Here is a 26,631-nt window from a genome sequence, read left to right on the forward strand (position 1 = left end):
TCTCCGGGCAGTAGGCGGGGGCCAGCCAATCGCAGGGCACACATAGACGAACAACCATCCACGCTCACACTCACACCTAGGGACAATTTAGAGTGTTCAATCAGCCTGCCATGCATATTTTTTGGAATGTGGGAGGAAACCGGAGCACCCGGAGAAAACCCACGCAGGCCCGGGGAGAACATGCAAACTCCACACAGGGAGGCCGGAGCTGGAATCGAACCCGGTACCTCTGCTCTGTGAAGCTGACGTGCTAACCACTGGACTACCGGGCCGCCCCAGTTTTTCTATACAGCGCTTATTTAATCTTGGTCGGAACGAATGTAATAAACGTAAAAAAATATTAGCAGTCAGACCCGGTCGTCTTTCCTTTTCATTTCTTTCAATCGGGAATCATTTGTATCACCACCAAATAGTTCTTTGGCGGATGTCAGAGAGGCATCAAAGTTGAAGGACCAGCATCAAGAGAATTGGGAATGAAACAAACTGGGAAGAACGTCGGAAGAGTGAAAGGAGGGTTCGCCAGGATCTCGAGTCTCTGTCTGCAGTCTTTCTTTTTTATTTTTTTTTACTGTAGCTTCTAGCCTACGGTGTGAAGTGTGAGCTGAATGAAGATGTCTTATTATTCTTCCTCTAATGACTGGCTCCCAGTGGAGCAGCGCTCTGAACAAAAGTGGGCATTCCAGAGGGCCACGGAGCAGGCTGGAGGGGTTAACGCGCTGTTCTGGCGCTGTTCGACTTTTTGATTGACTTTTGTGACTGGTGATTTTATGGTCATTTCCAGCTAAATTACGCCGAGTCCAGACTGACCCAGCTTGAGGGATGTCACTGCGAGAAGACCTGCAGTGCCAACGGCCTAGTCTACAGAGATAAGGAGCTGTGGGCGGAGCCACAAAATTGCAGGAACTGTGCATGTAAGGTGAGTGTTACTCTTGTCTCGTGAAGGGGAAAATCTCTGGTACAAAATGATCACGCTTCGTTTAAAAACAACAACAACAACAACATCATTTGAATATATTTAACGCAACACTGCTAGCATTGCTGCTAGCCTGCTTCGCCAAATCCGATACCGTTGCCGCTTCCGGGCGGCACCCCGATAATCTCCCTCTAATTAGCCTCCCCGTCTGCTCACACGCACGCTAGCCAAGACTTTAAAACGTGTTGAATCAGGCCACCGAGAGCCCTTGGGAATGCGATTTACAGTATCGCGAGAGAGCAAGGATTGGGGAGAATTGAGTTGGTGCGATTTGCTCCTCTGTATGGACCACTTTGCCACATGCGCGCTATCCCGGGGAAATTAGTTCCAATGAGTCATGAAAATGAAGACGCATCAGCTTCAAAACTCACGTCACTCCTCCGGGATCTCTGACAACTACGTTTCTTTATTCATCCGTCAGCACTGATCGATGAATCAGTTAAGAGAGTCGATGTTTACACCAGGCTAGCCAACGCAGAAGCGGCTGGTCATTCGGTCCGATTTAAGTGCTGCGCACCGCTTTTGTGCCGATGCTAAAAATTTTAACTTGTTCTTGACGCCGTGATTAATTTTGGGGTAAGTGTTTTGCGACAAAAGCGCTTGAACGTTGTCGGTGTATTGTGGTGTCACACTTGTTTTCATGTTTTGAAAGCGCAATGTGGCTAGGCGCAAAGCGCAAGTGGCTAGGCTAGGCTAGGTGTCCGCATCACAGTCTAAGGTTGTGGGTTTGAATCACGCCTCTGACCTTATTTCCCCACCCAAAAAAATGAAAGGGGAAGCATAATATATTGAGGATATTTGTTTTTCATGCCACAGATCCGATTTTTGGCTCACAGTGCCGACACTAATCGGGTAAAATACAAAAGGCGTTTTTTTTTTGTACGGCAGCCAGAGTGCAATCCTTAAAAGAGCAATTTATATTCTGAACAAATGTTTGAAGATCTGTGAACTGCCTCTGTACAAACTAGCGCACATCACTTCTAAATGTATTTCCATTTTGTTTGGTTGTCCAGTTTTGGGTAAGTTGTAAGATCTTGCATGTTTGGCTTACATGTGTGATGTTTTTAGCAAAAACAGACTACAGCGGAATACTTGGTTTTGTAGTTGCAAAGGAAAATCAATCGAACAATAGAAGAATTAAAAGTGAATCTCATGTATGAATCAAACTTGATTTGTTTTACTCTTCATGGCGCAGTATAATATATATATATATATATATATATATAATTAAAACATGATTAAAATCAAACGTGCACGCCCCCATGTTGAGAAAATAAACATGTTATTACTTATGTGTCGTTTTTCCTTTGTCGCAATAACTTGGTTAGCACCAAGCCTATAATAATTACAAATTGAGTGTCAGCCATTAATCTCCTTTTTAAAATATACATAAATAGTTAATATGTGCTGTATTTTGCCGTTTAAAAGTAGGTTGCCAACTCTCCGGTGCAAACTCATGTTCCCAGAAAATAATTGCGTTTTACTCATTTTATTATTCGAACTTTTTTTTTTTCTCTCTGTTAAAAATTTTCTTCCAGAATGGAGTGGTAGAGTGCCGCAGGATTTTCTGTCCGCCAACAAATTGCTCAGAGGACTCATTGCCAGTACACGTGGATGGGACCTGCTGTAAGAAATGCAGACGTGAGTACACATCGCAGACATACCGCACGCTTCGTCAGGGGTAAAGCGATATGGCGGCAACCCCGACACACCACACCGTTTTTTGTTTTTTTTTATTGAGTATTTTTTGAGTATTAAACAAAAGGTCACTAACTAATGCGGAATGGTGGAATAGAGTAAACTACAATTCCCCCAATTTAATTTGATGTCAAAAGATTCGTTTAGCTCCTTTTTTTCTGGATGAAACACATTTGCACACTTCCTCCTCGCGCATTTGTGTGCCTGTTGACCCAGCGTCCTCATTCGGCTCTTATTATTTATAAATATGTACACGTTTTACGATATGTCACTGGATTACATAACGCCACACACAAAAAAATAAAATATTCAGGACTCGTACGGGCCAACATTGAAGCACCCATCAATTAATCCTGCGAATTTAAAAACACATATTCGGATCTTATAAAGAACTCTAAACTGTATTGGAGCAAGTGAAGGGACGCCAGAGTAGGAATTATGTGCTCCCTCTTAACGAGTACCAGTCTGGAGGCGAGCAGCAGCATTCTGGACCAACTGGAGACGCTTCATGGAGGACTTCATGGAGGACTGGCTGACTCCAAAATAAAGTGCATGACAGTAATCCAGCCGGGATGTGACAAAGGCTGTTTCTTGAGAAAGGAGAGACTTTACTTTCTCCACCTGCCTAAGGTGAAAGAAGCTGGATTTAACAGCAGCACCATTTTTGAGATCCATGCCTCAAGTGTGGGGGCAAAAACATCTTGGCGGATGGGCACTAGACAACTGTAGTTCAAGAATATCGAATACGTGTTTGGTAAACGCTCCAAAATCTATCGCCGGCCGTGTATCTTGCTGTTCTTGCAAACCTGGCAATCCCTTCTGCATAGATTTAATAATCCCAGACTCACTATTCCTTTCCCTCTCATCCCTCCGCATGCCCGGTCTTCCTCCTCTTCTTCCCATCTGAACATCACAAATCCAGCACGGGCAAACAAGAGAATTATGTTCCAGAGTCGCAAGCGTGAGCTCCGTGGCCCTGCACCCGGGGGAGAAGGAAAGCAGGACTTCATACGATAGGCTTCATTTTCTATTTCTGCTTTTATTGCCAGAGGAATATGTAGAAGCATTTCGTCTGTTGTATTCTTAATGCAGTTTTTACATTTCACCCCACCCCCCTGCCGAGGCCCGCTTGCCAAGGACAAGTCATTTTCCTGACTGAATTAACCGGCTGTGTTTGCCTTAAAACCATGTTGGTGTGCAATCACGCATTGCTCATTGGGTTCATTGTTGTTGAAAGTACTAGGATGTCGTAACGTGGTCCTGTTTTTCTTTTTTAAATACATTTCAGTTTTCTCCCGCCTAAATTGAGTGTTTCTCCCCACCCCCCCCCCTCGACAGCAAAATGCAGTTACATGGGCCAGGTCTTGTCTGAGGGCCAACGCCTTTTATCCAGGAGCTGCAAGGAATGCAAGGTAACTCTTCTTTTGGTGCTCTGTCTCGCCTTTTACGTTGCAATCAGTTCACCAGGCTGCATTTGTCTTCTCACGTGAGTGTGCGGAGGGACCGTTTGTATCGGACTCCTTGTTGTAGAATTCATGAAGTCATTTGTTTTCCATTGACTCGGCTCGTTTGCCTGCGTTTGATCAAAAAGCCAGGTAATTAAAACAAAAACAACTAATGAATGCCGAAATACAAAGAGCTGCTTTGACCCGCTGTTTTATCACTGCACTGGATTCTAATTAAAGGCATTCTTCATGTTCAGCAAAGGTCAGAGGTGAGTATTATTCACAGGGAGGCCATTTGTTTATCTGTGAAGACACATTTTTATGGACAAAACTGGCATTGTGGGTGAATATGTGCCTACAAGGAACGACATACACAATATTTCTGGAACCATGAATTATTCTTTAAAATGCCAAACCACAATTTGAGTGAATGTAAAGCCGAGATCTTCAATTTAAATTTGGAAGGCTCTGGTTGTAGGGGTGGGGCGGCCCGGTAGTCCAGTGGTTAGCACATCGGGTTCACAGTGCAGAGGTACCGGGTTCGATTCCAGCTCCGGCTTCCCTGTGTGGAGTTTGCATGTTCTCCCCGGGCCTGCGTGGGTTTTCTGCGGGTGCTCCGGTTTCCTCCCACATTCCAAAAACATGCGTGGCAGGCTGTTTGAACACTCTAAATTGTACCTAGTTGTGAGTGTGAGTGCGAATGGTTGTTCGTCTCTGTGTGCCCTGCGATTGGCTGGCAACCAGTTCAGGGTGTCCCCCGCCTACTGCCCGAAGACAGCTGGGATAGGCTCCAGCACCCCCCGCGACCCTGGTTAGGATTAAGTGGTTCGGAAAATGGATGGATGGATGGATGGTTTTAGGGGATTTCCCAGGGCGAAGGTCCGGACTGCAAAATATTTCAATGTGTGTAACCCAACCCATCCATCCATCCATCTATCCATCCATCCATTTTCCAATCCGCTTTATCCTCACAAGGGTGGCGGGGGGTGCTGGAGCTATCCCAGAAGGCACCCTGAACCCGGTGGCCAACCAATCACAGGGCGCACACAGACGAACAACCATCCACGCTCACACTCACACTCTGGGATAATTTCAATTTCCATCACGGTTTGGTTTGGGGCCGCCACAAAAAAGGACAAAATCCGACTTCAACGGACAGTTAGGACGGCGGAGAGAATCGTTGGCACCGCCCTACCCGCTCTTGAGGACTTGCACACAGAAAGAATCAAGACGAGGGCACGGAAAATCCTCCTGGATCCCCCGCACCCTGCCCACCACCTTTTCCAGCCACTCCCCTCAGGCAGACGCTACAGATCCATGCGCACCAAATCCAGTAGACACTTAAACAGCTTCTTCCCTCTAGCCATTAACTCCTTAAACAGTCACTGACGTAGTCACTCTTCTTGCACCACAAAATGGTACTACAAAACTACTGGTTACTCTAAAATGGTTCAATGATTTTCTTGTTTACGATGATACTAGTGCAGCGTGTTATACCGGAGACAAATTTCTTGTGTGTTCTACATACTTGGCCAATAAAGATGATTCTGATTCTGAAGTGTTCAATCAGCCTGCCATGCATGTTTTGGAATGTGGAAGGAAAATCGGAGTACCAGGAGAAAACCCACGCAGACCCAGGGTTAACATGCAAACTCCACAAAGGGAAGCCGGAGGGGGAATTGAACCCTGTACCTCTGCACTGTGAGGTCGACACGCTAACCACTCGACCACTGGGCCGCCCCTGTCTGTTTTATTGCCCTACCTATTTGCTTCCTATTTCTGTCATCGCGGTTTTAAAGTTTTATGTGTCTCACTGTGCTATTATCGAAACCTGCCTTTAGACAATGGCTGAAAACTAGCGTTTACGCTAAATCGGGCGCAGATGGAGAGCTTGAGTGCTCTTCCCAAACCTGGATCAAGGGGGAAGGTTGGGAATTTCACGTCTGAACTTCATTTTTGTGGCAACCTGTTTTGGGCTTAGCTGAAAAGATCATCGAATCAGGCTACTGATTTTTACTCCTTCTCCACACAGATTGATTCCATTTCGTTGCGTCTATGCCTATTCAGATTTGACGAGAGGTTCTGGGTTTACTTACTGGTGTCAAATACGATTTGACAAATAAAATGAAAACGAGGAGCAAGTTGTCGCACATGACAGCGCCTTCACGGCGCTTTCTTGATGAAGAATCGGAGTTGAACGGGAAGATAATACAAGGCAAAATTCTGCGAATGGAAAAGTCCATGCGGAAGGCGGCCAACAAACATTGGTGTTCATTTATCAAAGTGAGAACGACACAAGAGAAAGAAAACAATTTCACTTTGCCCTCAACTTTATATGCTGCACTCTCATTTGCAGAACGGCCTGATGGTGAAAGTGACAGAAACCTGTCCGGAGCTCAACTGTTCCATAAGTGAACAGGTATTGAGAGACGGGAGATGCTGCAATGTTTGTCAAGGTATGTCTCTTAGCGTGCCTGTTTCGGGTGTTCATTTCAGCCCTTTGTGCACAAACCTCGCAGCGTCGAAAATTTAGAGACAAATTTAGTGATGTGACTAAAATTTGCACCCTTGCAGCAACTCTCTGCAAGCCGGTCTGAATATTTCTTGGCTGAGTTCCCATAGAGCAGGGGTGTCCAAACTTTTTGCCAAGGGGGCCAGATTTTATGTGGTAAAATGTCGGGGGGCCGACCTTGGCTGACATTCTTTACATTGAACAACAATATTGTTCAACAAATTTTAGTAAGCCAGTCTGTTTCACATTTCCATTTTTATTTCAATTTCAACAATCTTAAGAATTTCTTTTGGTTCATTTGAAACAGGTATATCACATGCAACTGCTCATTCACTTGACTTTTTCTTAAACAGAAGTCTCCTGAGTGCAAATTGATTGATTTGAAACATAAAATGTATCACCATGACTTTTCAATAGTCACAAAACCTTTGACTCGAACAACAGGGAAATGAACAAGCGATACACATATCCACAACTGCAAGGATCATTTGAAATATGACATATCAGTCAATATAAACACGGAGTGATGTCTTGTTAACTCGTGAGTGATGCCCTCTAGTGTCTAAATGCTATTACTCATTTAGTGAATGCTATTACTCATTTAGCCACTAGAGGGAAGCAGTACTCTATGAAACATCACTCACCAGTCTACGAGACCTCAGTCAATGCAACACGTGTTCCATTGCGACCAACCTGCGGGCCAGACGGCACTGATTTTATGACAGGGGCCGAGGGCCGGATGAAATTCGGGCCGGACTTTGGACATGCTGCCATAGAGGCTACCGGAAAGAGTTGATGATATTACTATGAGATGACATTTTTACTTACAATGTTGAAATTGGCATCGGGAAATATGTGGGGGGCAAGTGCGATCGCAAATTAAAGCTGGCTCCAAACTCGAGTGCGACTCATGTTTAGATTTTAAGTCTCCTGCGTGACGGTGGTTGTAATTGATCATGTGTAAAGATCTGATTGGATTTGGTTTGATTTTATTATGGGTCGCGCTTCATTTAGACACGCCTTGAAGTCGTGCAACGTGTCGTGGCGGTGCACTCAGTAATTTTTTATTAGACATGATTGATTTTTCTTATCTTTGAATTGGTCCATCTTCTTTTTTCCCGAATTGTAATATTTTCTTTTCACGTATGATTTGCTTTGTTTTAGATTTTTTTTGATTCTTTTGATTTTTTTAAAGCTTGATCTGCTCATATTTTTTCTGCTTTTGTTGTTGTTTTTTTTAAAAACATTTTTATTGTTTTTGATTTTCTCTATTTTTTACCACGTGTTAAAATTCAGATCAGAGCAGATGTTTTAATTAGTTTTTTTCCTGCATATTCAAAATGGAAGGATGTTCTGTTGTATTCTCTTCAGTTTATGTTCAACGTTTTGTTAACAGCTGCCGCGGAAGCGCGATACAAAACAACGATGTATTGTATTGCATTCCGGCTGTGCATGAAATGTGATCACTCAAAGTAAGAGTTGCTGACAGATGTGTGGCAACTTATGGCAAACCACGCTAAACTTTTAAAGCTTGCTCTTCTTTTTTTTAGGTTATGACTTCTGCGCAGAAGGGGTCATCTGTGGAGAAAACTCTCTGTGCAAAAACAGGGAAACGAAAGCGGAGTGTGAATGCAAGCGTGGCTTTGCCTCCATTCAAGGGGATTCGACTTACTGTGAAGGTAAGGAGGAGACTCTTTTTTTTTTTGTTAGTTTTTTTTTTCCCCCTGATGAAACTCCAGGACTGACTCGTGTCAACTATTTGCAAATTAAGAGTGTTTCAACTGCTGTTTGGCTGAAAGAAAAGTACACTGTTGTTCATCTGCATGCTTCCAACTCAAAGCACCAGTTAGAATACAGTTTAAGAATCGTTATCATATACTAGCGCCTTGTTCCAGCCCCCACCCCACCACCGCCCGCCCCGCCCCACCCCAGCTTCAATCTCCATCTCAACTATTTTCCGGCTATCCCCCTTTAGTACTTTAATAGCACACACATGATACTGCGTAACAGAACAAAATCTTAAAAAGTGGGCACATTGAAGTCATCCAGCCGAACCGGAACGTTTTTATCTCAGGGTGTCAGTGTGCTTGCTGTTTACTGATTATTGGACTTGGCTGAGGAAAAACCTTGCCTCTGGGCTCCGGAGGCTCAGACTTCTTGTGACGGAGCTAATGGTTGCGCTTGATTGAGATGCTTGGCCATGCCAGTGGCCAGATTGAAGGATTTTCCTCATTTGCTATTTTGCTGTTGTCTTTGGTTTGGAGCCACCCTGGACCGAATCCTCGAAACACACTGAGAGCCTGGAGCCTTTCAGTCTGTTTGCTGCCGCTTGATCTGCGTGCTAAAGAGGTTTACCCAAAGCTGCGCTCCCGTCCAAGATTGTCCGACAGCCTTTGAGTGAGGACGGCAAGACGCTGATTGTCGGAGCAACAATGTAAATCGGCGTGCCGCGGCATTACCCATATTTAGGGATTTCCCCGCAGACAGCTCAACTTACTGTCGTAAATGGATTAGCTTGGGTTCTTCTTCCCCTTTCACTTTAGATCACTGCATTTGACACGACTTCTCCATCGCCTCCAAAGTTGTTGAAGCGGCACGGCAACCGAACAAATACAGTAGTCAGGATACAGTATCTTACAGAATCTTATCTCTGTAACCTCATCCGACTCAAGTAAAAATAACATTTTACTCTGTTCCTTCAAATGGTGAGTAAGAATTCAGTGGAAGCGGCCCGGTAGTCCAGTGGTTAGCACGTGGGCTTCACAGTGCAGAGGTACCGGGTTCGATTCCAGCTCCGGCCTCCCTGTGTGGAGTTTGCATGTTCTCCCCGGGCCTGCGTGGGTTTTCTCCGGGTGCTCCGGTTTCCTCCCACATTCCAAAAATATGCATGGCAGGCTGATTGAACACTCTAAATTGTCCCTAGGTGTGAGTGTGAGCGTGGATGGTTGTTCGTCTATGTGTGCCCTGCGATTGGCTGGCAACCGATTCAGGGTGTCCCCCGCCTACTGCCCGGAGACGGCTGGGATAGGCTCCAGCACCCCCCCCCCCCCCCCGCGACCCTAGTGAGGATCAAGCGGCTCGGAAGATAAATGAATGAATGAATTCAGTGGAAACCAAATTCAAGTACTGAGGAACATCCCATTAGAATGTTTATTTTTGTTTGACCTTTAACCCTTTGAGGGACAGAGGTCACTACAGTGGACGGTTTATCATATTATCAGGTTACAGGTTATCATCGTCTGTGTATGAAAGGGTTAATACCCAAAAAAATCTAAAATAGAGATATAATTTGTAGTGAAACCAAGTTTCAGTGCGCTAGCGCCGTATGTAGAATCATAACTTCAAAACAAAACAATTATGTTTACCTTTTTAAGGTGTACTTATTATTCCTAATTGGTCAATTTCTTTGTAGTTCATAGTGTTTTTTTTTATTATTATCGTACAACTGTACAGTGGAATGAATGAAAAAAAAAATTATGGAAAAAAAATTGGTGTTAATAAAATGTTAAATTACTGGATAATCATCTTTGTTGGTCGTGCCAGCGACTGGCAATCCAAAAGCAGTGAAAAAACAAAAAAAGATTGCCGGTCTGCGAATGTCATGTGCTTGTCTGAACCGTTCCGTGACTTAGTATTTATTTATTTTATTCTTTATTGTTGTGTATATGATATTTGCTCCATGTACAGCACTTTGTATACAGTGGTGGTTGTTTTAAAGAACTTTAGAAATTCACTTGAGTTGAATCGAGAGTTGAGTGACACAAAAGAAAAAAAAAGTTTGGGGATCACCGGTCTCCATGCGGCCGCTTCGTTCCCTGCTACTTTTTCCACATTTGTACTAATGAGCTTATGATCATCTTATTATCCTCATCGGCTCTTGTTTATTCTGTCAGTGGGTTCTCCCAGCACATCTGAATCCTCGCACGGCGCCCGAGGACACATTAGGAATTCTCCTAATTCAAGGATGTTTTTCGTCAAACGCAATTTCTTCAACCTAATCAACATCATCTGTTGAGATGATGATCTGAATATCACATCATATTTATCATTTTAAGTCTCCGTTAGACAACTTACTCTATGTACACTTGAAAATAAAGGCGGGTAGTATGTGTGTGTGTGGGGGCTGGGGGGTGGGGGGACTGCGGAGGGGATTATGGGAGACTTTTGTGTCGAGTGCAGCATCCCCATATTCATCCATTGGCTTTCAAGCACATATCTTGTTCACGGTCAATCACAGGACGCATATCAACAAATGAGCTTTCACGCACATTCGCACCATATTTCAGGTCTTATGTGAGCTTTCGTGTTTCTTTTTTTAATGTGAGACTAAACTGCAGGTACCTGGAGAGAAAAAAAAACAACCCACGCAAACAAGGAGAGAAGATATGGGTGGCAGGAGCTTATGCGGAAATGTGTTTATTTATGTAAATCACATTTTGTAACCTTTTGGGTTGTTTAGTCATACAATATGGGGGATCTGTATGTCTTTTCGTTCCAGAAGGCACAGGATCGCATTTACAGTCCCGCTGCCCCCCCCTCCCAAAAAAAAAAAAATTTGGGTAGACATGAGACCAGCAAGCCGACTACTGCCAAGGTGAATAAAAACCTCTGAGCCCACTCAGTGGCACGAGTGCGTGCGCTGGTTCATTGCAAAATAAATATACACAACAGAATGTGAACTGAATTTGCCTTGAATTCCAAAATGCTCGAAGACGACACACAATGAAACAAACTCAAGCAGAGGATGCAACCGGCCAAATCCCCCCCACTGCGCATCGCATCGCTACCCTGCTAACGATATGGAAATACAAGACATTGTATTTCACTTTTAACGGCCACCGAGGGTCCCTTCCATCAAGCCATTTGCTTTCTGTTGTCTTGCATCCCATCGAGGCTGTGACTCGACTGCGGAACTGCGTATTTTGGCTTGCAAAATATGCTCGTTTTTTCCGCGCCTCTGATTGTGCTTGAAAAAAAATGTCGCCCTAATTAACACCTACAAACCTCTTTTTTTTAGTGATGGCTTTGCTACTTCACATGCTCCAATATTCTTCGACTGTATTCCATTACACCGTCAATGTGCCCACTGTCCTTTTTTTTTTTTTTCTTTCTGCCGTGGGTAACACGATTAGGACCTACTGCGAGGCAAACACATCAAACCTAACAGGGCAGTTTGTGTTTGTTCAGCTCACTTTCATTTAGCCTTTAGAGCAGCTGGACTCGCTGGCTTTAGACGTCAAATGTGTCCCCTTAGCTAACAGGCTGTGGAGCGGAGCGATTTCTCAAGTCAATCTCGGCTGACCACGCAGCTGCTTTCAGCATTTTTCTATCCTGGCCTTATTGACACTGTGTTCGTAGACTACATTTACGTTGCAGTCAATATCCGGGTTCAGGTCCAAAAATTCAGTTTTCGGAATAACTCCTTGACATACGTAAGCGGACAGAATTACTCATTTGAATATCTCGATTTAGGGCAACCCGGTAGTCCAGTGGTTGTCACGTCGGCTTCACAGTGCAGAGGTACCGGGTTCGATTCCAGCTCCGGCCTCCCTGTGTGGAGTTTGCATGTTCTCCCCGGGCCTGCGTGGGTTTTCTCCGGGTGCTCCGGTTTCCTCCCACATTCCAAAAACATGCGTAGCAGGCTGATTGGACACTCTAAATTGTCCCTAGGTGTGAGTGTGAGTGCGAATGATTGTTCGTCTCTGTGTGCCCTGCTGGCACCCTGAATCGGCTGGCAACCGATTCAGGGTGTCCCCCGCCTACTGCCCGAAGACAGCTGGAATAGGCTCCAGCACCCTAGTGAGGATCAGGCGGCTCGGAAGATGAATGAATATCTCGATTTAATCGGTGACGCACGGACAACGTAGCGACACAAATAAGGGTAGCCTAGCGATCGACTGGTTAGCGGCCTCACAGTGCATAGGTGCAGGGTTCGATTCCGGCTCCGGCCTTCTTGTATGAAGTTTGCATGTTCTCCCCCCGTCCCTGCGTGGGTTTTCTCCGGGTACTATGGTTTATTGTGAGTGTGGGTGGTTTTCCGTCTCTGTGTGCCCTGCGATTGTCTGTCAACCAGTTCAGGGTGTACCATGCCTACTGCCCGAAGAAAGTCGGTATCGGCTCCGGCACGCCCCGTGATCCTTGTGAGGATAGGCGGATCAGAAAATGGATGAATGGATGCATGCCGCCAATATTCGGGTTATTGACTGCATGTAAACATAATCATTGTCCCAGCCCTGTTCGTAATAGTTGCTCACTGATAGGAGTACTACTGTCCAGGACCTTTAGAGCCATGAAATCTTGTATTTTCCTTTTCAAAGTTACTTGTAGAAAAATGTTTCTTCTCTCAATTTTGCACCCTGTAGAGGTCCAACTATTATGTCTGTAGGTGAGCTGAGATTATCTGGAACATTTAGCTGTAGGGCAGCTGGACAGTGAGGTACTGGCAGATCATCACAGCAGCCACAGTGAGATTTCTGACGGTGGGCGGCCGCAGCATCAAACACACGAGACGCATCCATGGGAGTGCAAAGCGGCGAGATTCATATCTTCGCAGTTTGGGAATGAGCTAATCAGGGGCAGCGCCTGCCCGCAGTGCTTCTGTAGCAGGGATGAAAGTGTATTTGTGAGGTCGTGTCGATGTTATGGGATTGCAGATAAACTCAGGAAAACATGATGTCTCTGCACGAAGCGCAGAGCCTGCTTCTACTTTCCGCGAAATCTTTTCCCTGCCAAGGTCGGTTACGCATAACCCGGACCATTGGAGGAGGATGGTAGAGAGCCCGCCGACTGTGTCGTCATCGTATCACAGAGGTTTCACTCATTTTGGGTGCGTATCGCAGACTCTTCAGAGTGGAGTCTTTTCGTGGCCCGTGATGCTGTGAAATGCAAAAGGAATGCGCCACATTGATCGGGCAGTCGGTAATAACTCTCATTTGTCCTGATTCAGCCCCAGTGATGGGAGCAGCATGATGTGACTCTCTCCTGTGGGATTGGCCAAGGCGGCTGACTGAATTGGGCTCACTCGGTGTGGCATGACAGAGTAATTGGCTCCGTTTGTTATTCTGCGACTCAATCGGGTTCTCGGTGGGAACCCCACCTCTGAGGTCTTAAAACTAAAATGTAATGATAGGGAACAGTGGCATATGCTCCTCCTCACTGTGGTACATTGGAGACAGAGCTGTGGGAGGAGAGCTTCAAATTATGCAATCGAGAGGAGAGCCAATATGCGGGGGAAAGATTTTCAGCTTTCTGATGCGTCAATGTCGCCGCAGAGGACAAATACTAAGTCAGTCTTGTCTCTGTGTTCGATGGCTGAGAGTGATTTCAATACAACGTTTTGAATGGCAACGCACTATATCCAAGTCCTAATATTCATTCATTCATTCATCTTCCGAGCCGCTAGATCCTCACTAGGGTCGCGGGGGATGCTGGAGCCTATCCCAGCTGTTTCGGGCAGTAGGCGGGGGACACCCTGAATCGGTTGCCAGCCAATCGCAGGGCACACAGAAACGAACAACCATTCGCACTCACACTCACACCTAGGGACAATTTAGCGTGTTCAATCAGCCTGCCACGCATGTTTTTGGAATGTGGGAGGAAACCGGAGCACCCGGAGAAAACCCACGCAGGCCCGGGGAGAACATGCAAACTCCACACAGCGAGGCCGGAGTTGGAATCGAACCCGGTACCTCTGCACTGTGAAGCCGACGTGCTAACCACTGGACTACCGGGCCGCCAAGTACTAATATATCACATCTAATCTTAGCCATTTTTTTTTCAATAAAAATACACACAGTGAGACTTTTATGTTGTACGTTACATGGACTTCATATATCACACCAAGACAGTACAAAAATACAAAACAGTCTGTTTATAGTTTTTATTTTTATTTTTTTATCTAGAAGTTGGGCGGCCCGCCGGTCAAGTGGTTACCGTGTCGGCCTCACAGTGCAGAGGTGCAGGGTTCGATTCCAGCTCCGGCCTCCCTGTGTGGAGCTTGCATGTTCTCCCCGGGCCTGCGTGGGTTTTCTCCGGGTTATCCGGTTTCCTCCCACATTCCAAAAAAAAATGCATGGCAGGCTGATTTAACACTCAAAGTTGTCCCTAGGTGTGAGTGTGAGCTTGGATGGTTGTCTCTGTGTGCCCTGCGATTGGCTGAGGATAAAGCTGATTAGAAAATGGATGGATGGATGGATCTAAAAGTAGTTTTTGTCTGACGTTATGCGACCACATCTTACATCTTTCACCTTGCATCTCCCAAACCATCTTTTTTACGGAAAAAAAAACAAAAAAAAACATGTTGCCATGTTGATTGAGCCTTTCACATTGTATGGTCATTGAGGGCAAGCCATTTTCAACACTTTCGATTGGTCAATAACAACAACAGACACACGTGGTCACTCACCAATGCACTTTGAGCTAATCTCAATGAAAGCGGATAAAAGTGCGAGGAACTGTGAGAGCAGAGCGTCTTTGAGTCAGCCAGCCTATTGTGCAATGCTGGCAATGGTCTGCTCCAGCCAAGCGCGGGCACAGGAAAAAGGTCATTGAAAGAGCTGTACTAAATTACAGGTGCTGTTGCTCATTTCACTACAAACAACATCATGTTGTTGTTTTTCTCTCCAAGCACAACACACACACACACACACACACACACTTCAAACTCACTTTTTGGGTGGCATCCATCTCTGCCATCTGCACAACACTGACTGCATGTGTTCCAAAGCTGTCCTTGGCATCACCCCGAGCCACTTGCCTCATTCCTCATATGGTTATTTATCCCTTCTTATTTCCGTTCATTTTCCGATCCATTTTTGCTCTCCGGGGATTGCTGTGCTAATCCCGAAACCAGAGGGCTTGCCGCTCAGCATGGTCGATGGGATGAAATGCTCACATTTCCCCTGGAATGGAGCCTAAAAGCAGTCATGCCAGCCTGCAACTATTAATTTGTTCTAAGTCGCCCAATAGGCGGGATTGCAATTTTGTTTTATTTTGTGACCGTGAATGATTTTTTTAAATGCATTAAAAAAAAAAAACTCCCTGCTCGCTTTTGTTCATTAAACTGAGAAAATAATACAGTACGTGGTTTGCGATAGTCAATGGACCTTTCATCACTTGTACAAAATAGCATTGTTTTAATTTATTGTTTAGTCTGGCGCACGGATGGGATTTTTCCATTTTTAACTCTAGATTGGTACATAATTTGTAACACACCCACAAGTGTTGACTGACCATAGGAAAAAAAACTAAGTGATGTGCAGATGTGGCGGCCATTTTGGTGGGGGCAAAGTTCCTTCAAAGGCAATACTTGCAATTGGAAATTAAGAGTCATAACTTGCACAATTGTCACACAATTTTCATAAGTTTTCATTACATATCTCACCACCACCACCACCACCGGGAAATTTCGCGCTTGATAAACATGATGTAAGCAATTATTGCTATTTTTTTTATCCCGGTAGGAAAAATTGAAGCAAATGTAAAGAAATTCATGTCCCTGAATTTCTTTACATTTGCTTCAATTTTCGAGGATCTCGTGAAAATTCTTCAGGCTTGAAAGCGCTTTCACTGTAAAACTTTGGTCTTCAGGCACAGATTGGAAACTCCTCCTCGCTCTTCCCTTCAGCCATATCCAAGAGTTAACTACAGCGTAAGCAGTAGGGGCTAATGATGATGGTCCACGGGGTGATAATGACACAGTAATCTGAATGTGGATATCAGTCATCACCATCTCAGACAGTGCCCTTGGCCTCACACATGCATGGACTCTCTCTCTCTCTCTCTCTCTGTCTCTCGCTCGTGCTCGTGCACATAAGCACACACATGCACACTCCCAAGCGGCAAGTCTGATATGGTGATGGATGGCAGTTACTCCCCAAATAAAGTCATCCCACTAAGAAGTATTTTCGAGACGAGACACCCATTGTGTAACTTTTGCTTCAATAGTCGACATGTCAACGGCACATTAAAAAAAAAAAAAAAAAAAATCAACTTCTACCTAAATAAAGAATAAATCCCCCGGCAACGTTCGTTCGATGACGAAATGTCAGCCAACACTCTAAAACATTCCACTTTGTCCAAGGATTTATTTTTGCCGTCAGGCTTCGTGTCGAGGATTTTGCCTTGCATTAGTGATTATATGCTCAACTGCATCGGAATGGTTTACAGCCCAAAACCATCTTCCAGGCTGTCCTATATTCATGTCATATTTAAGTACAGACAATTAAACCTGCGAGTAGCATTCCATGCTAGTTGTCGCAGCTTTAATTGCTTGAGCGCATTTGAGATGAGCTGTGACTTTGGACAGAAACTTTTCCTCCAGCAATCAGCATTTTTTTTTTCCTGTTTCCGCAGTCGCACCATAAAAATACAAGTATCTATATGTAAATTGAACGTTTCATTTAAGCATCCTTCTTGTGGCGTGACATCACTTCCTTTGCTCCACCTATGTATATACATTGTTTTGGTTCTGTCCTTTTTAAAAAAAATTCTATTCCACAATAAGCCAGGGGTTCAAACAAATACTTGTCCTTGTTGTAAAAAGCTTTCATTTACGAAGTCTAATGTAGAGGCGGCGGCAGACATAGGTTGAGATTGCCCGCTATATCTGCTGAAAAGCCGCCAGCTCAAAAAAAAAAAACAAGACACTCAAAGTTAAAAGGCCCAAAGCTTGCTGCACCTGTGGCTCCGAGTGTGCCAACTGTGGCTGCATTTGAAGAATCTATTTCGGCTTTTATTGCAGCACTGCAGATGGCCTGCACGGTGGAGGAGATACTGTTCGGTTAGTTTATCAGCAGAATTGTGAATTATGTGGAATCTCTTTCCAAGGAAGTCAGGGAGACAACGAGCCGTGATTTTACGTTTGTGTTTCGACAAGATTAGTGTGCGATTTTCAGCCCACCTCGGAGTCTTTTCTTTTCTCGGTCTAGTATAAAGCCTCTGCAGTGTTTTGCTAATGATAATGGCAGTGACAAAGCATTCTTTCAAGCTCAAATGTGCCATGCCGATTCCTGGAGCAGGCAACCTCCAGACCACCTTGCAGGCCCCAGTGAGCACACATCGGTCAAAGAAAATCACAAATCTCTAATGAGCGTGGAAGTTCAAAGCAAGTGTCACAGGTCATGGCAAAATACTGCAAGGTGCTTGGCAGTGACACAGAAGGTGTGGAAAATGTTTCACCGGCACAACCTACATTCTGAGCTTTGCTACTCATCCCACACACATCCCGCACATTCCTCACAAATGTAGCAGTATTTAATAGGGCGATGGACAGGTTTTCTAACCGTTTGAGATTTATGGCCAAGAAGCATTGTTACGACAATGAAATCATTTTCTATGCTATGTTTACAAGGGAAAAACATGTTCCTTAACCTGAGTGGGCAGACTATGGAGCTGGAAGAGAATTCATTCATTCATCTTCCAAGCCGCTTGATCCTCACTAGGGTCGCGGGGGGTGCTGGAGCCAATCCCAGCTGTCATCGGGCAGTAGGCGGGGGACACCCTGAATTGGTTGCCAGCCAATCGCAGGGCACACAGAAACGAACAACCATTCGCACTCACACTCACACCTTGGGACAATTTCGAGTGTTCAATCAGCCTGCCACGCATGTTTTTGGAATGTGGGAGGAAACCGGAGCACCCGGAGAAAACCCACGCAGGCCCGGGGAGAACATGCAAACTCCACACAGGAAGGCCGGAGCTGGAATCGAACCCGGTACCTCTGCACTGTGAAGCCGACGTGCTAACCACTGGACTACCGGGCCGCCCGGAGCTGGAAGAGAATAGCACCAAATGTACGTAGAAACAAATCAATCACCGTGCAGTATCTATCGACTACCAAGCACAGTGGTACCTTTACTTACGAATGTCTCTTCATATATAATTTTACGTTACAAAATGTCTCAACAGGAAACCATTGCCTCTTGTTACGAATGAAATTTCAAGATACGAAAGGTTAAAAATACAATATGGGTTGCTTGTTGCAGCTCCAGGTTTCCTGAACGCAACATATTTACAGCTGCTCTGCCATTGGCTATTAGCTAGCATCTTCCTGGCATCCCATTGGCTCAGAGGGACATCTACCGTGTGTGTCTATGCGTGTTGAAAGATAAATAGGTTGATATGTGTTGATGCAGCGTCCTCGTTGTTCGCCCCTCGGTCCCTGAGGCGTTGCTATAGTTTTACATAAATGTGAATCACTCAGAAAAAGTGTTCACCAGTCGGGCAATCGCTCACTATGCCGATGTTTGCCTTGGACATTTTCGAAGGGTTGTTAAAAGCCGACACTAGCAAACGTCCTTGCATCAGTTCTTTACAAAACGCCAGGCAAAAACCACTTCTGAGAGAGAACATGAATTAAAGAGGGAAAAAAAAACGATGAGGATGCAGTTAAATATTAAATAATCATCATTTGCATTCTTTAGTCTTTGTTTTTTTACATTATGCACAACTATCATTTAATTATGCAATAATCTACTTGTAACTTGGATTTATTAGATACTGTGAGATATTTTTATGCTTTAGATAACATTTATGACAGAATTTTTGTGGGGGGGGGCGGATTAGCGCATTTACATGGTCTCTACTACAGAAATTTCTTCCAGAACCAATTAATTTTGTAAGTAGAGATACCACGATATATATTTTAGTCGTAATTCTGGATAATTGAATCGAACCCTGGAAGGACAGGAGCCAGAGCAACTGATTCTCAGAGAGACACAATTCATATCCGGGCTCTCCCTTAGAGATAAGGTGAGAAGCTCGGTCATCCGGGAGGGGCTCCGAGTCGAGCCGCTTCTCCTCCACATCGAGAGGAGCCAGATGAGGTGGCTTGGGCATCTGATTCGGATGCCTCCTGAGCGCCTCCCTGGTGAGGTGTTCCGGGCATGTCCCACCGGGAGGAGACCCCGAGGAAGACCCAGGACACGCTGGAGAGACTATGTCACCCAGCTGGCCTGGGAACGCCTCGGGATCCCCCGGGGAGAGCTGGAAGAAGTAGCTAGGGAGAGGGAAGTCTGGGCTTCCCTGCTAAAGCTGTTGCCCCCGCGACCCGGCCCCGGATAAGCGGTAGAAGATGGATGGATGGATGAAGTAGCTTCTGTCGGAGTTTTCGCTATTGAAATATGTATTATTGGATGGAATAAAAGAGTCTGCATGCCTTGTCTGGTTATCCAACTGATGTGTAAATATCTGACAGGAAATGGTCAACTGTTAAAACTTGCATGACTTTCTAATAGCAAGCGTGCTCCTGTGACTGGGGGTTAAAAGAAGCAGCATGCGGCAGCGATGAGGAAGAGTCGGCATCTGAGCGTTCATGTTTTGGAAGAAAACGGAATCCATTTGATATCGTAAAGAATGCAATGTTTTGCGAAATAGCTGATGCTAATACAAAATTAATCATTCAAATGGCAGCAGCAAACTTTGCGGTACCCGCTCCTCACTGGGTTCCACAAGATTTCCGCTCCCCCTGCAGCCTCACCTTCTGCTAATCAACACCTCTGTTGTTGTTTTTTCTCACGCAACTCACGTTGCATGAGCCAACTCAACCTCCGCAGAACACCACTTTCTTCCTTTTCACAAGAATGCACTCGTTCTTGTTTTACTGTTTCTTTGACGTTTTATTTTGTTTTACTTTAGATTATTGCCCCCCCCCCCCCCCCCGTACTGTAGAAATATGATAATAATGTAACATCACCTGTCCACTAAATTGGACATCATGCATTTATCTGCTGGCTATATTTGGAATGGGCGGCCCGGTAGTCCAGTGGTTAGCACGTCGGCTTCACAGTGCAGAGGTACCGGGTTCGATTCCAGCTCCGGCCTCCCTGTGTGGAGTTTGCATGTTCTCCCCGGGCCTGCGTGGGTTTTCTCCGGGTGCTCCGGTTTCCTCCCACATTCCAAAAATATGCGTGGCAGGCTGATTGAACACACTAAGTTGTCCCTAGGTGTGAGTGTGAGTGCGAATGGTTGTTCGTCTCTGTGTGCCCTGCGATTGGCTGGCAACCGATTCAGGGTGTCCCCCGCCTTCTGCCCGGAGACAGCTGGGATAGGCTCCAGCACCCCCCGCGACCCTAGTGAGGATCAAGCGGTTAGGAAGATGAATGAATGAATATATTTGGAATGCAACTCATACTATTACCTCAATGTAGTTTTTCGTGAAAATATCTAATCAACAGTGGTTTTTTGTGTGTGTGTGTGTGTGTGTGTGAATTCACCCCCAAAAAAGGTTAAAATGGAAATGTTTAGAACGTACCAAGGTTTTGTTCAAATCCCTTACATCCTAAAATTATCGATCTCTCTCTGTTTTGTGGAGGTCAGATGCAGAGCGTGAAAGGCCTCCAGGAGAGACCGAGGCAAGTAAGGATGATTTTAGTGGCAGTGATGATGAATGAGTGTCAGAAAAGGAGAGGAGCAGTAAATGTTGGCAGCCGTGAAAGTGGAGCTGAGGATACTGATGTGATTGCAAACACAAAGCCAGTGAACAGATTTGAGCGGTTTCTGAGATACATTTCTTTTGTTGGTCGTTATTCACAGCAGCCACAAAATGCTGATAAAGCTCCTCAGAATCAGGCCAGTGCTGGATGTACTCAAGAAATCCTTCGATTTAGCAATGAGGACAGTGGAACCTCAAGTTCCAAACCAAATTGGTTCTGTGAGCCCATTTGTAACCTCAAATGTCCATAAATTGAGGTTTCCCATTGGAATGAATGGAAATGCAATTAATCCGTTCCAAGCCCTACTAAAGTTATATTTAGTTTTTTCTTTAATTCAGTGTATGGTCAAAATTAAATGTAATGCAATGTAGAAATAAGTGAAACACTCTTATAGAGAAATAAAACACCTAAAAAACATAACTACTGTATTTTATTGCTCATTGACTCTAACTAAGGATGGGGGGAAGAGGTGGAGAAGAGTGGAGTAGGTCATTCATTTAAAACAAATGAGCTAAATGAAGGATGGTTAGGGTGGATGGAAACAGAAAGGCCAGAAAGCAAGACGAGAAAGGCTGCGATGAGGTTCAGCGTTATGGTCAAACATGTGAGCACATTAGCGAAACAACATTAAAACATGCCGCATTTCATGTTCACAAATGCGCCGTTTATATTTGTTGTTTTCTCAAAAACACATTTCATGAATTGTAAGCTAAGCATGCTTTGTCCAACCTGGTGGACATCTCATTAACCCTCGTAGTCCACCGTTTGCGATAAATGCAAAATTATGTCATGAATAAAAGGCAAAGGCATTCGGAAAAACACGAGAGAGCTGAAACGTATGCGGGGGGTTCTAAAATGGCCTAAATTTCATGACGTCACCGGCTGATAATTCTCAGGCATTGCAGCAATAATAAAAAAGGTTTTGATTCCGTAATCTTTACAATTTACATATTTTGCACCACAGAGACCCATTATAATTCATATTTTTGAACGCATCGTAAACCTGATGTGTAAACATGCATTTCACGCGATTTTTACGTCAATCGCTTTGTTTTCGCTTGGACAGACGTATGCATGCCACATTGTTGGGTTGAGGTCATTCCAATTTTGCAACTTTAGGTGGCGCCAGAGGATCGCAAATGAGTTTGCCTTTTAGCAGGAGGCTTCAAACTAATGCATTTTACATGAACACGTCCGGTCGGGATTGTTAGTAGGGCTTGGTTGGGACCTCCAGACACAATTTTTTTTTTCCTTTTGCAAAAAATAAAGAATAAAAAATCCCAAAGAACTAATAAAAACTATACATGTATGGATAGCACAGATGCCTCTGAACATTTTGAGTGTTTGAAAAAAAAAAATGTTTGTATAACACAACATACATCATTTCCAAAATTGTAAAACACGTAACTTAGGGGTTTTTTGTTTCGAAGGACCTAAGGGTCAAACTCTGACAGTAACAAACCAAAGCCTGACCTAGGTCGTCATAATTCATGTATGAGACGATATATAAAGGTGTTAAATAAGAAAGAACTCGGTTTTAACTCTTCCAACTGGAAACCGTCTTTCGTAGCCCGCTCGAAGGCGCACATTCCTGCTAAACACTCCCGGATCATCTGCAGCACTGTTCCTTCATGAATTTGAATTGACATTGAGCGGCACGTTACATAAGGGCCGTTGTTTTTGCATACCGTTTGCATACTGGCACACTGCGTGCATGTTGTTCCGAAGGGATTGTTGGCACTTAGTAAGATGACATGGCAAATTATTCGGTGTGGCGTTTACTTATGAAACAGCTATTTATATTGTTATTTTCTCCCCCCCAACCCCCACGTGATGTTCTCACACAGTTTTATCGAGGGTATCAAAAAATTCATAAGCTATAATTACATTGGACTCCCAAAGTATGCATATAATAATTGTCTCCAGATTCATCGAGACGTGAAAGAGAGACAAGTGAGCGATCCTCCCACAGTTTTTGCCCCCAAAGAAAAACTTTTTGCCACTTTCCCTTTCATACACCCGCACACTGCTGTCCTGAGAAATCGGAGGTAACGACTCGCTGTGATTCGTCCGTTGCTTTGTCACTTAGCATTCACCTTGTGGCCGACGTGGGACATTCGGACGGATGTGAAAGTCACATTGCGGTTAATAATTCACCTGAAGCCAAGCATAAATTGACGGTGATGCATTTTATTTTTTAACCGCATATCAATTAGATTTGCCCCTTTGACACTATCCAAATGCTGTCGGGGTGGGGGGGTTTCTCCATGTTTTTTGTCAGTTTGTTGGGAGAGCGTTGGGTTATTAATGACACGTTGCAGTGTCTGTTTGCCAGGCTTTTTGTCCTACTTCTGCTCTGCCGTTCCTCTAAAGTGTCGGTTCCACTGTTTCCTCTGCTTTTTGTTATTTTCATTGCTTAGTCATGAGAATGTGTCATGTCAGCAGCATCTCGAATGAATACTGCGAATATCGGGAATCTCAGTGGTTCGCCGAATAAAGCAAGCCATAATTTTGAATGCATAAATGTAAAACAGATATTAGCCATTCCGGCGGGAAACTACATATCGGTCAGAAAAGTGATGACATTTGGGGAAAAAAAATGGGGAAATATTGTTACAGTAATGCCGAAGCTTCCCTTGACGACTTTGGCTTGCCAATATATTTTTTCTGCAGCTGGATTTTCTACAGAAGCGGTATCATTTAGAACATTGCCATATTTAAAACTTCAAAAGAGATCTCCTGTGATCTTTTATTTTTTCCTCCCCATAGAGAGGCGGCATCATTTAAATTAGGGAAGCGCAATATATCGAAAACAAATTGCCATTGCGATATTGGCGCATGCAAAAGACGTGCAATAAATTCAAATGGAATTGGATGCTTTTCATCTAACCAATCAGATGCAACTTTAAATGTACAATACAATACATCTTTCTTTATATCACAACAGCTGCAGGTGGAGCAAAACGCTTTACATAAAAGTTATCATAAAATAACTATATAATAACATAATAATAACAATATGATATAATACAATACACTGGACACTACACAGCGGTAGCGTCTTGGGGAAAAAATGTGAACCGCCATCCAGTTGGGGGAAAACTGTATCGAGGGGCATAACTAACACTAAAACGCTTCATTAGATATGAATAATTAATATGTTTCTGCATGAACAAATGTATTAATTAGATACCTAATAAAGATTTAATTTCATCTAAAATATCGCAATAATATCAAGATAGCGATATCATGCAGCCTTACTTTAAATATATTAAAGTTATATTCGAATTGGGCAGCCCGGTAGTCCAGTGGTTAGCACGTCGGCTTCACAGTGCAGAGGTACTGGGTTCGATTCCAGCTCCGGCCTCCCTGTGTGGATTTTGCATGTTCTCCCCGGGCCTGCCTGGGTTTTCCCCGGGTGCTCCGGTTTCCTCCCACATTCCAAAAACATGTGTGGCAGGCTGATTGAACACCCTAAATTGTCCCTGGGTGTGAGTGTGAGCGTGGATGGTTGTTCGTCTCTGTGTGCCCTGTGATTGGCTGGCAACCGATTCAGGGTGTCCCCCGCCTACTGCCCGAAGACGGCTGGGATAGGCTCCAGCACCCCCCGCGACCCTAGTGAGGATCAAGCGGCTCGGAAGATGAATGAATGAATGAATATATTCGAATGGCATCTTTGAGGATCTTGACGCCAGGGCCGAGTGTCCTCCTTATTTATTTACGTATTTATTTATCTTTTGTAGAAATCAAAATATGGTCACCATGTGGTTATTTCGTGTTTGTATTTTCTGCACAGCATTATTCCATCATTTCTCGCGCGAGCACAATGTCATGTCTCCGCGGTGGCAACTTAAACGCCAGTAAAGGGTATCGTGCTGATCAAACAGTTTACACGGAGAAAACTGAAAAACAGAAAGCAAAAAAAAAAAAAACAAGTCAAGCCAAGTTGGCCTCGGAGGAGGTGTGATTTCGCACTACAATATTTCATCCGTATTAGCTTTTCTCTCACCTCCATTAACTAGAGGTTGAGTTGGTGGGGTTTTTTTTTTTCTTTCTTTCTTTCTTTCTTCCCATAAGATTTTTTGTTCTGTGTAACACTCAAGGTTGAAGTGTTCATTTGTGAGCAGTATTTTGTGTGTTTCATGCTATCAGCGGCGTGCCCAAGAAAATCCTCGTGCGGGTTCAATGGCACGCGTGTGCGTTAATTGTGCCAGCCCTGTTGTCCCGTAGTTACACTAGCGATGCTTCAAGTGCATATATATTTCTCGCAGTTCACGACCATTCGATCTACCGCTGTGATTTTGAAAGCACACGCTGGGGCGACACACACACACACACACACACGCACACATGCTAACAAACACATAACATCACCTCAGTCAGCCATGTGACTTGCGTGAAATGTTCCTCTGCCGCAGAGCAGGAGCACATCTGACAGTTGCTCCCTGCGTCCCTTGCCCCCCCCCTCCCCCCACCACTGCCGAGCTTCTCTTCACTAGCTCCATGAGATATTTATAAGCATTTTGATAGTTTTCTTCCACTCTCTATCATCCGAGGTGAATGCTGTCATGTTGCATTAGTCCAAGAACCCGCGCTTCTGTTCTCCGGCTCGGCCCTGAAGATCCCAGCACACCCCACACTTCTTTTTAGACCGCTATAGAGTTCGTTGTGAATTATTAACAGCATTAGGCAGCAGCCGCGTCCTTCCTGGCCGAGCGCTTCTCGCTTGTTGTGTGCCCTGCGACTGGCTGACAGCAGGTTCAGGGTGTCCCCCGCCTAGTGCCCCAAGACGGCTAGGATAGGCCCCAGCACCCCCCGCAGATCTGAAAATAGATGGATGAATCTAAAAGGGTAAATGGTACCGAAAGGAAATTGGTTTTGAATGACTTTTTTTTTTTTCTAAACGTTTTGTTTTGTCAGTGGGCGTACCCGGACAAGCTAGTTGCCCTTTGACACATTTCGACGTTCCTTTCACTCCGGCGTTATGCATCCACATACACACGCGTACTTGCGCGGACGGCAAATGGGGTTTGCCACCGACTACGGGAGATGAATGGTGAAGTGCTCACAATAAACGAGGTGATTTCCGTGATGAAATAGAGCGATAAAAAAGGCACAGGAAAAAGTGCATTTCCTCTGGTTCTCACTCTCTCTCTCTCCAACTCTGCTGCTTCGTTGGCCAACCATTCATCACGGGAGTGATGGAGGACACATACACACGGACGGGAGATGAAGTGGAACCTAAAATCATCTTGAGTAAATCGGGTTTAAGTTGAGTGTTAAAAATCTGTCTCCCGCAAGCACACGTCTGCCGGGTGACCTTGAAATGACGCTGAAGAGGAACAAACCGCTGTGTCGCCTCCGAAATGATGAGGAGTGAACGACGCGACCGTAAAATTGTTCAGAGGTGAAAGACAAAGTCGTGTTGGCAGCATCTATCTTTTGACACCGCTGGGCATAAAGTTGGAAATCGATCGATTTATCCTCTCAGTTTCTCTACGTGTTTGGATGTGCTTTCTCAAATGTTAATGTTTTTTTTTTTTTAACTGTACTGGAGTTATTATGCTTTGC

At 44.6% G+C, this 26,631-nt stretch overlaps 1 protein-coding gene across 2 annotated transcripts in view; it reads left to right on the top strand.

Moving 5' to 3' along the window:
- The window catches only part of LOC127598895 (protein kinase C-binding protein NELL1-like), a 137,435-nt gene that overhangs the window by 56,174 nt on the left and 54,630 nt on the right, over positions 1 to 26,631 (top strand). For both annotated transcript variants that reach the window (XM_052062465.1, XM_052062466.1), the window contains 5 exons: positions 782 to 916; positions 2,512 to 2,614; positions 4,010 to 4,083; positions 6,473 to 6,572; positions 8,179 to 8,307. In XM_052062465.1, the coding sequence (XP_051918425.1) occupies positions 782 to 916; positions 2,512 to 2,614; positions 4,010 to 4,083; positions 6,473 to 6,572; positions 8,179 to 8,307 (541 nt within the window). The remainder of the gene's footprint in view (positions 1 to 781; positions 917 to 2,511; positions 2,615 to 4,009; positions 4,084 to 6,472; positions 6,573 to 8,178; positions 8,308 to 26,631) is intronic.

Source organism: Hippocampus zosterae, chromosome 4, assembly GCF_025434085.1.
Source record: "Hippocampus zosterae strain Florida chromosome 4, ASM2543408v3, whole genome shotgun sequence".
Lineage (NCBI taxonomy): Eukaryota > Metazoa > Chordata > Actinopteri > Syngnathiformes > Syngnathidae > Hippocampus > Hippocampus zosterae.